General features: G+C 57.3%; 1 protein-coding gene across 1 annotated transcript in view; it reads right to left on the bottom strand.

Annotated features, from left to right (window-relative positions):
* Window positions 1-736: 736 nt before the first annotated feature.
* LOC121274757 (serine/threonine-protein kinase D3-like) overlaps window positions 737-10873 on the bottom strand; it is a 39835-nt gene continuing 29698 nt past the window's right edge. Inside the window, exons 2-7 of the mRNA XM_041182101.1 lie at window positions 7436-7542; window positions 3983-4144; window positions 3448-3546; window positions 2478-2745; window positions 1893-1978; window positions 737-1319 (exon numbers count right to left, since the gene is read on the bottom strand). Coding sequence (XP_041038035.1) covers window positions 1146-1319; window positions 1893-1978; window positions 2478-2745; window positions 3448-3546; window positions 3983-4144; window positions 7436-7542 — 896 coding nt within the window. The 3' untranslated portion in view covers window positions 737-1145. The remainder of the gene's footprint in view (window positions 1320-1892; window positions 1979-2477; window positions 2746-3447; window positions 3547-3982; window positions 4145-7435; window positions 7543-10873) is intronic.

The raw sequence follows: 10873 nt of genomic DNA, 5'->3' as shown, positions 1-10873 counted from the left end.
CTTCCGCCATCTGGGTTTTCAACAGGACCAATCAGAGAGTGAACACCATCTTCGAACTGAGAGGTTAGAAGGATCAGGAAAGACTGAACAGGCCGGGGCTCTGTCCTCTAGAAAAGAGAAGCCGAGGGGGTGACCTCTATAAAATGATGGAGGGGGTTTCAATAGGGTCGACGTAGAGAAGATGTTTCCCCTTGTGTGGGTCGGCGGGGGGGGGAGACCAGAACTAGGGGCCCATCGATATAAGACAGTCACTAATAAATCCGATGGGGAATTCAGGAGAAACTCCTTCACCCAGAGAGTGGGGAGAATGTGGGACTCGCTCCCACAGGGAGTGGTCGAGGGGAATAGTATCGATACATTTAAGGAGGAAGCTGGATAAACACGAGGGAGAAAGGGATAGAAGGATATGGGCATGGGGGGAGGTGGAGAGGGGAGGGTGGGAGGAGGCTCGGGTGGGGCAGGAACACCAGCAGATGGGCCGAATGGCCTGTTTCAGTGGCTGGAAATTCAATGTAAAATCTGTTGCATCCACTTGGATCAGTCTGGACTTCGAGTGAAGCTGAAATTCCCCCGATCTACAACTAGTTTTATCACAAACTGTGGATGGTGGTAATGTCACTGGGCCAGTAACCCAGAGGCTCTGGGGAACAGGGGTTCAAACCCCACCAGGGCAGCCGGTGGAATTTAAATTCAGTTAATAAATCTGGAATTGAAAACTAGTCTCAGTGACGGTGACCATGAAACTATCATCAATTGTTGGAAAGACCCATCTGGATCACTAATGTCCCCTTTAGGGAGGGAAATCTGCCCTCCTTACCCGGTCTGGCCTACATGTGACTCCAGACCCACAGCCACATGTGGTTGAGGCTTAACTGCCCCCCTGAAATGGCCGAGCGAGACACTCAGCCCAAGGGCAATTAGGGATGGGCAACAAACACTGGCCTTGTCCAGCAACGCCCACATCACATGAAAGAATTGAATAAAGAACAAAGTCATAGCTCCCCGCGTTCTTTCTGCTTCGTCTGCGACCCCGCCAGACGCTGGTTAGCGATTTGTTCCTGAGCTGGGACGGGTGGTGAGTGGAGAGATTCGCCTTTCTCCATTTGCTGTCTGAGACAGGGAGGGTGTGGAGAGTGACCCTCCCCTCAGGCCCCCTCCTCCTCATCCACCTCCTCCAAGCCTCGGATGAAGTGCGAGGGGTGGTCAAGGCCGTGAGCTTCGGCGTGGCGCTGCCAATGGGTGTCGTCGCTCGAGTGCGTGAGGTAGCGCTCACCAAACCGGGTCTCAAAGTCCCGCAGATCCAACCAGGTCTGGAAATCCTGCAGGGGAGAGAGAGAGAGAGAGAGAGAGAGAGAGAGAGGCAGAGAGAGAGGCAGAGAGAGAGAGAGATGGCGGGGAGGGAGGGGGAGAAGAGTGGGAGTGGGGGAGAGAGAGAGGGGGCGGAGAATGAGGGAGGGGAGAGAGTGGGGGAGAGAGAGAGGGGGGCGGAGAGGGAGGGAGGGGAGGAGAGCAGGTGGGAGGGGCCACAGAGTGAGACAGGTTATTCACTTTGTTCAACAATTGAGGATATTTATTTGCTGTGAGTGTTTCTCAGGATGAACCGCAGGTTTTCTAACTGAGCGCAGATTGTCGGGATTCCTGACGTCTGCCTCCCCCCACTGACCCCCAACCCCCAACCCCCACCCGAACCCCACCGACCCCCAACCCCCCAACGAACCCCTCCTACCACCTTACCCCCTATCCCCAATTCCACCCCCCCCCCCCCCCACCGAACCCCACCCCCAGGCTGGACTCAACCGGCTGTTCACTCTCCACGTGTTATGACGTGTTCCTGTCCGTGGTGGGGTGAGTTAGTGGGAAGGTACCTCAGCATCTTGCTGGATCCAGCTTACCTGTAACCACCTGTGGCTGAGAGCCTTGTCCACAGAGTATCGCTTCCTAATGTTCACCTGGAGCAAGTTATTGATCAGTTCAATGGCTGCAGAGAGAGAGAGAGAGAGAGAGAGAGAGCGTGAGAGAGAGAGAGAGAGAGGGAGCGAGCACATGCGAGAGAGAGCGAGCCAGAGCGGGAGTGGGAATCGATTATTAAGGAAGTCTTAACAACGCACTTCGAAAAGTATAGCGGGATTAGAACATGGGTTTACAATGGAAAACCCTGCTTGATGGATTTATTTCAGCTGTTTTGAGGGTGTATCAAGGATGGTAGATAAAGGGGAAGTAGTAGATGTCGTATACCTGCATTTCCAAAAAACATTTCGATACGATGCCAGACAGAATGAGAATGAGCAAGGACAGTGAACCAGGAACTCCAGGCTGGATTTTCACTGAGGAATCCGGGTTCAGAGAGTGAATTCTTCGGCTGGGGGTGGGGGGAGGGAGGGGACGGGATTTGAATGAGGGTCTCCAGTACATGGAGGGGGATATCCAGGAATGCTGGATAAGGTTCTCCCCGGGGTCTGCCGGAACAGAGCACCTACCCGACTGTGAAATCTCCTTCCAGGGGCTGGGTGGGTACATGAAGTCGGCGTTCTGGATCTGGTCGTTAATGTCCTCCTCCTCGTTAAAGGGGAAAGTCCCACTGAGACTGACATACACGATGACCCCCACTGACCACATGTCCAGCGAGCGATTGTAACCCTCACTGCGCAGCACCTCGGGGGCCAGGTAGGCTGGCGTCCCCACCACTGACTTCCGAAAGCATTTCTCTCCGATGATGCGTGCAAAGCCAAAGTCACAGAGCTTGACCTGGGAGAGAGGGGGGAGCAAAGGTCAAAGTGTAACAAGTGCAAATTCGGCCCATCTGCTGCTGTTCCTTCCCCACACGAGCCTCCTCCCACCCCCCTCTCCATCACCCCCCATCCCCATATCCTTCTACTCCTTTCTCCCTCGTGTGTTTATCCAGCTTCCCCCTTAAATGTATCGATACTATTCACCTCGACCACTCCCTGTGGGAGCGAGTCCCACATTCTCCCCACTCTCTGGGTGAAGGAGTTTCTCCTGAATTCCCGGTCGGATTTATTAGTGACTGTCTTATATTGATGGCCCCGAGTTCTGGTCTCTTCCCCCCTCACCCACACAAGGGGAAACATCTTCTCTACATCGACCCTTACGAAACCCCCTCCATCATTTTAAAGAGCTCGATCAGGTCACCCCCCCTCGGCCTTCTCTTTTCTAGAGGAGAGAGCCCCCCGGTCCGTTCAACCTTTCCCGATCCTTCCAACCTCTCAGTTTCTGGGATCGAGGAGCAGTCGAGTCTTGACCAGAGACTCGGAAACGAGAACAGAAAGTGCTGGAAAAACTCAAGCGTCTGTGGAGAGAGAGAGAGAGAGAGAGAGAGAGAGAGAGAGAGAGTTGACATTTCGAGTCCATAGGGACCCTTCATCGGACAGGGATTCTGGTCACGCTGTAGGGTTCTGTCAAAGAGAGAGATGGACAATGAACTCTGACCTGGGGGAAGGGGTCAGCAGATGCCAGGAGGACGTTCTCGGGTTTCAGATCGCAGTGGACGATGTTCTTGAAGTGTAAATGGCGAAGGGCCTCCAGAATCTGCAGAGAGAGAGAGAGAGAGAGAGGGGGAGAGATTTGGACTCAGTACCACAGGGGGCAGCTTGACCTCTTCCTGGTCACAGGCCCCTGGCCTCGGCTCCCCGTCACCGCGCGGGCGATGCTCACACCGACTGACACGGCAAGGTCAATCACCTCCACCCTCCCGCACCCCGTGTCCATCAACCCCGCAGCCCCCCCCCCCAACCAACCAACCAACCAACCAACCCACACAAGAGTAGGAGGAGAATCATCGGCCCAACTCAGTCACCGTTGATGCCTACTGCCGCCTCTGCAGAGCGCACAGGTGTTCACTCGTGGGCGTGAATCAGGCGGGTGCCGCGATGCCTCCGGCAGTCGCATTGCCGGGTGGATATTTAAAAGGTAAGGCAGGCGCGCGGGCAGAAGCTGCCAGTCCCAGAGATGGGCCCACTCCTACCTGGGTGCTGAGGAACTTGGTGAGACGCTCAGGCAGTCTGCCGTTCTCACTGGACAGAATCATCTCCAACATGTCGCCGTGTAGCTTCTCCATTACTACAAAGACCCTGGTCAGGGTCTCAAACATGGCGTCCATATTCACCACACCAGCATGATGAAGATTCTGCAGTGATAGCAAGTCAGAGACAGGTTAGATACAGAGTAAACACTGTCCCCATCAAACACTCCCAGGACAGGTACAGCACGGGGTTAGATACAGATTAAATCTCCCTCTACACCGTCCCCATCAAACACTCCCAGGACAGGTACAGCACGGGGTTAGATACAGATTAAATCTCCCTCTACACCGTCCCCATCAAACACTCCCAGGACAGGGACAGCACAAGGTTAGATACAGAGTAAACACTGTCCCCATCAAACACTCCCAGGACAGGTACAGCACGGGGTTAGATACAGATTAAATCTCCCTCTACACCGTCCCCATCAAACACTCCCAGGACAGGTACAGCACGGGGTTAGATACAGAGTAAAGCTTCCTCTACACTGTCCCCATCAAACACTCCCAGGGCAGGTACAACACAGGGTTAGATACAGAGTAAATCTCCCTCTACACCGTCCCCATCAAACACTCCCAGGACAGGTACAGCACGGGGTTAGATACAGATTAAATCTCCCTCTACACCGTCCCCATCAAACACTCCCAGGACAGGTACAGCACGGGGTTAGATACAGAGTAAATCTCCCTCTACACTGTCCCCATCAAACACTCCCAGGGCAGGTACAGCACGGGGTTAGATACAGAGTAAATCTCACTCTACACTGTCCCCATCAAACACTCCCAGGACAGGTACAGCACGGGGTTAGATACAGAGTAAATCTCACTCTACACTGTCCCCATCAAACACTCCCAGGACAGGTACAGCACGGGGTTAGATACAGAGTAAAGCTTCCTCTACACCGTCCCCATCAAACACTCCCAGGACAGGTACAGCACGGGGTTAGATACAGAGTAAATCTCCCTCTACACTGTCCCCATCAAACACTCCCAGGGCAGGTACAGCACGGGGTTAGATACAGAGTAAATCTCACTCTACACTGTCCCCATCAAACACTCCCAGGACAGGGACAGCACGGGGTTAGATACAGAGTAAATCTCACTCTACACTGTCCCCATCAAACACTCCCAGGACAGGTACAGCACGGGGTTAGATACAGAGTAAATCTCCCTCTACACTGTCCCCATCAAACACTCCCAGGACAGGTACAGCACGGGGTTAGATACAGAGTAAAGCTCCCTCTACACTGTCCCCATCAAACACTCCCAGGACAGGTACAGCACGGGTTAGATACAGAGTAAATCTCCCTCTACACTGTCCCCATCAAACACTCCCAGGGCAGGTACAGCACGGGGTTAGATACAGAGTAAAGCTCCCTCTACACCGTCCCCATCAAACACTCCCAGGACAGGTACAGCACAGGGTTAGATACAGAGTAAATCTCCCTCTACACTGTCCCCATCAAACACTCCCAGGACAGGTACAGCACGGGGTTAGATACAGAGTAAAGCTCCCTCTACACCGTCCCCATCAAACACTCCCAGGACAGGTACAGCACGGGGTTAGATACAGAGTAAAGCTCTCTCTACACTGTCCCCATCAAACACTCCCAGGACAGGTACAGCACGGGGTTAGATACAGAGTAAAGCTCCCTCTACACTGTCCCCATCAAACACTCCCAGGACAGGTACAGCACGGGGTTAGATACAGAGTAAAGCTCCTTCTACACTGTCCCCATCAAACACTCCCAGGACAGGTACAGCACGGGGTTAGATACAGAGTAAACCCTCTACACTGTCCCCATCAAACACTCCCAGGACAGGTACAGCACGGGGTTAGATACAGAGTAAATCTCCCTCTACACCGTCCCCATCAAACACTCCCAGGACAGGTACAGCACGGGGTTAGATACAGAGTAAAGCTCCCTCTACACTGTCCCCATCAAACACTCCCAGGACAGGGACAGCACGGGGTTAGATACAGAGTAAAGCTCCCTCTACACTGTCCCCATCAAACACTCCCAGGACAGGTACAGCACGGGGTTAGATACAGAGTAAAGCTCCCTCTACACTGTCCCCATCAAACACTCCCAGGACAGGTACAGCACGGGGTTAGATACAGAGTAAATCTCCCTCTACACTGTCCCCATCAAACACTCCCAGGACAGGTACAGCACGGGGTTAGATACAGAGTAAATCTCCCTCTACACTGTCCCCATCAAACACTCCCAGGACAGGTACAGCACGGGGTTAGATACAGAGTAAAGCTCCCTCTACACTGTCCCCATCAAACACTCCCAGGACAGGTACAGCACGGGGTTAGATACAGAGTAAAGCTCCCTCTACACTGTCCCCATCAAACACTCCCAGGACAGGTACAGCACGGGGTTAGATACAGAGTAAATCTCCCTCTACACTGTCCCCATCAAACACTCCCAGGACAGGTACAGCACGGGGTTAGATACAGAGTAAATCTCCCTCTACACTGTCCCCATCAAACACTCCCAGGACAGGTACAGCACGGGGTTAGATACAGAGTAAATCCCCCTCTACACTGTCCCCATCAAACACTCCCAGGACAGGTACAGCACGGGGTTAGATACAGAGTAAATCTCCCTCTACACTGTCCCCATCAAACACTCCCAGGACAGGTACAGCACGGGGTTAGATACAGAGTAAAGCTCCCTCTACACTGTCCCCATCAAACACTCCCAGGACAGGTACAGCACGGGGTTAGATACAGAGTAAATCTCCCTCTACACTGTCCCCATCAAACACTCCCAGGACAGGTACAGCACGGGTTAGATACAGAGTAAATCTCCCTCTACACCGTCCCCATCAAACACTCACAGGACAGGTACAGCACGGGGTTAGATACAGAGTAAAGCTCCCTCTGCACTGTCCCCATCAAACACTCCCAGGACAGGTACAGCACGGGGTTAGATACAGAGTAAATCTCCCTCTACACTGTCCCCATCAAACACTCCCAGGACAGGTGCAGCACGGGGTTAGATACAGAGTAAAGCTCCCTCTACACTGTCCCCATCAAACACTCCCAGGACAGGTACAGCATGACAGTGCGGTGCTCCCTCAGTACTGCCACTGGGAGTGTCGGCCTGGATTGCACACCTCAGGTCTCCGGGCTGGGACTCGAACCCCACGACCTTCTGACCCTGAGAGGTCAAACAGCCAGGCAGAGAGAGCGAGCGGAGGAGAATGCTCGCCACCCTCGTACAGAACCTAGCCAACCCGACAGGGAGAGCGGTGGAGGGAGTCTGTTTGGCGAGGGACATTGATGGGAGGGTTTGGTGCTGCACACGCCGGCGAGGCTCCTGGGCAGGATGGGTTGATGAGTCAAGGGGCGAGTGTCACAGGGGCCTGGACAAGGTCGCTCCTTACCTGTAAGATGGCCACTTCGTTCCGGAGCTGGCTCTCTTGCCTGCTGGGAAACCGCAATTTGTCGATAACTTTGATAGCGACGTCACGGCCTGTTTTCCTGTGCTTTCCTGTGAAGGGGGAAGAGGGAGGGAGAGCAGGAAAACCCCTGAATATTGGCAAAAGCGGGTGTCCGATATACAGCTCGAGGCCCCAACCCTCCAAAATATATAACCCCCAGATCCTGTCACCCCCCTCGGGACGTCCCAGAGTGTTTCATAGACAATGAAGGGCTTTTTGTTTTTTGAAATGTGGTCCCTTTCTAATGTAGGAAACTCAGCAGCCAATTTATGCACAGCAAGATCCCACAAACAGCAACATGATAATGACCCAGATCATCTGTTTTTAGTGAAGTTGGGTGAGGGATAAATATTGGCCCCAGGAAACTGGGGAGAACTCCCCCCTGCTCTTCTCCCAATAGTGGCCGTGGGATCTTTTACACCCACCCGAGAGGGCAGACGGGGCCTCGGTTTAATGTCTCATCCTGAAAGACAGCACCTCCGACAGTGCAGCACGCCCTCAGCATTGACCCTCTGACAGTGCAGCACTCCCTCAGCACTGACCCTCCGACAGTGCAGCACTCCCTCAGCACTGACCCTCCGACAGTGCGGCACTCCCTCAGCACTGACCCTCCGACAGTGCGGCATTCCCTCAGCGCTGACCCTCCGACAGTGCGGCACTCCCTCAGCGCTGACCCTCCGACAGTGCGGCACTCCCTCAGCGCTGACCCTCCGACAGTGCGGCACTCCCTCAGCGCTGACCCTCCGACAGTGCGGCACTCCCTCAGCGCTGACCTTCCGACAGTGCGGCACTCCCTCAGCACTGACCCTCCAACAGTGCGGCACTCCCTCAGCACTGACCCTCCAACAGTGCGGCACTCCCTCAGCACTGACCCTCCAACAGTGCGGCACTCCCTCAGCACTGACCCTCCAACAGTGCGGCACTCCCTCAGCACTGACCCTCCAACAGTGCGGCACTCCCTCAGCACTGACCCTCCAACAGTGCGGCACTCCCTCAGCACTGACCCTCCAACAGTGCGGCACTCCCTCAGCACTGACCCTCCGACAGTGCGGCACTCCCTCAGCACTGACCCTCCGACAGTGCGGCACTCCCTCAGCACTGACCCTCCGACAGTGCGGCACTCCCTCAGCACTGACCCTCCGACAGTGCGGCACTCCCTCAGCACTGACCCTCCGACAGTGCGGCACTCCCTCAGCACTGACCCTCCGACAGTGCGGCACTCCCTCAGCACTGACCCTCCGACAGCACCCCTCAGTTCTAGGCTGTATTGGGGCGGGGTTGGTGGCGGTGGGGGTTGATTGTTGGGTTGGGGGTGGGTTGGTGGGGGTGGGGGATGGGTGTTGGGTTTGGGGAATGGGTGTTGAGTGTGGGGGTGGGTGTTGGGTTGGGGTTTGGGGACGGGTGTTGGGTTTTGGGTGGGGGATGGATGTTGGGTTGGCGGTGGGTGTGGAGTTAGGTTGGGGGCGGGTGTTGGGGGTGGGGGATGGGTGTTGAGTGTGGGGGTGGGTTGGTGGGGGTGGGGGTTGGGGGTGGTGTTGGGGTTTGGGGGTGGTGTTGGGTGTTGGGTTGGGGGTGGGGGATGGGTGTTGGGTTGGGGGTGGGGGTGGGGTGGGGTTGGATGTTGGGTTGGGGGTGGGTGTTGGGTGGGTGTTGGGGTGTGGGTGTTGGGTTGGGATGGGGTGGGGGGTGGATGTTGGGTGTGGGGGTAGGTGTTGGGTTGGGGGTGGGAGTGGGTGTTGGGTTGGGGGTGGGGGTGGAGTGGGTGTTGGGTTGGGGGTGGGAGTGGGTGTTGGGGTGGGTGTTGGGGTGGGGGTGGGTGTTGGGGTGGGTGTTGGGGTGGGGTGTTGGGGTGGGTGTTGGGGTGGGTGTTGGGGTGGGGGTGGGGGTGGGTGTTGGGGGTGGGGGTGGGGTTGGGGTGGGTGTTGGGGTGGGTGTTGGGGTGGGGTTGGGTGCTGGGTGGGGGTGGGAGTGGGTGTTGGGTTGGGGGTGGGGGTGGGTGTTGGGTTGGGGGTGGGGGTGGGGGTGGGAGTGGGTGTTGGGGTGGGGGTGGGGGTGGGTGTTGGGTTGGGGGTGGGGGTGGGTGCTGGGTTGGGGGTGGGTGCTGGGTTGGGTGTGGGTGCTGGGTTGGGGGTGGGGGTGGGTGCTGGGTTGGGGGTGGGGGTGGGGGTGGGTGTTGGGGTGGGGGTGGGTGTTGGGTTGGGGGTGGGTGTTGGGTTGGGGGTGGGTGTTGGGTTGGGTTGGGGGTGGGTGCTGGGGTGGGTGCTGGGTTGGGGGTGGGTGCTGGGTTGGGGGTGGGGGTGGGTGTTGGGGTGGGGGTGGGTGCTGGGTTGGGGGTGGGTGCTGGGTTGGGGGTGGGTGCAGGGTTGGGGGTGGGTGTTGGGTTGGGGGTGGGTTGGGGGTGGGGGTGGGTGTTGGGTTGGGGGTGGGGGTGGGTGTTGGGTTGGGGGTGGGGGTGGGTGTTGGGTTGGGGTTGGGGGTGGATGTTGGGTTGGGTTGGGGGTGGGGGTGGATGTTGGGTTGGGTTGGGGGTGTTGGGTTGGGGTTGGGGGTGGGGGTGGATGTTGGGTTGGGTTGGGGGTGGGTGTTGGGGTGGGGGTGGGGGTGGGGTTGGGTGTTGGGTTGGGAGTGGGTGTTGGGTGTTGGGTTGGGGGTGGGTGCTGGGTTGGGTTGGGGGTGGGTGCTGGGTTGGGTTGGGGGTGGGTGTTGGGTTGGGGGTGGGTGTTGGGTTGGGGGTGGGTGTTGGGTTGGGGGTGGGTGTTGGGTTGGGGTTGGGGGTGGGCATGGGTGTTGGGTTGGGTTGGGGGTGGGTGCTGGGTTGGGGGTGGGTGCTGGGTTGGGGGTGGGTGCTGGGTTGGGGGTGGGTGCTGGGTTGGGGGTGGGTGCTGGGTTGGGGGTGGGTGTTGGGTTGGGGGTGGGTGTTGGGTTGGGGGTGGGTGTTGGGTTGGGGGTGGGTTGGGGGTGGGGGTGGATGTTGGGTTGGGGGTGGGGGTGGGTGTTGGGTTGGGGGTGGGGGTGGGTGTTGCGGTTGGGGGTGGATGTTGGGTTGGGTTGGGGGTGGGGGTGGGTGTTGGGTTGGGTTGGGGGTGGGTGTTGGGTTGGGGGTGGGGATGGGTGTTGGGTTGGGTTGGGGGTGGGTGCTGGGTTGGGGTGGGGGTGGGGTTGGGTGTTGGGTTGGGAGTGGGTGTTGGGTGTTGGGTTGGGGGTGGGTGCTGGGTTGGGGGTGGGTGCTGGGTTGGGGGTGGGTGCTGGGTTGGGGGTGGGTGCTGGGTTGGGGGTGGGTGCTGGGTTGGGGGTGGGTGTTGGGTTGGGGGTGGGTGTTGGGTTGGGGGTGGGTGTTGGGTTGGGGGTGGGTGTTGGGTTGGGGGTGGGTGTTGGGTTGGG

The sequence above is a fragment of the Carcharodon carcharias genome (assembly GCF_017639515.1).
Source record: "Carcharodon carcharias isolate sCarCar2 chromosome 37 unlocalized genomic scaffold, sCarCar2.pri SUPER_37_unloc_7, whole genome shotgun sequence".
Lineage (NCBI taxonomy): Eukaryota > Metazoa > Chordata > Chondrichthyes > Lamniformes > Lamnidae > Carcharodon > Carcharodon carcharias.
Note: the sequence above shows the minus strand (reverse complement) of the source record. Positions and strands in the feature narration are given on the sequence as shown.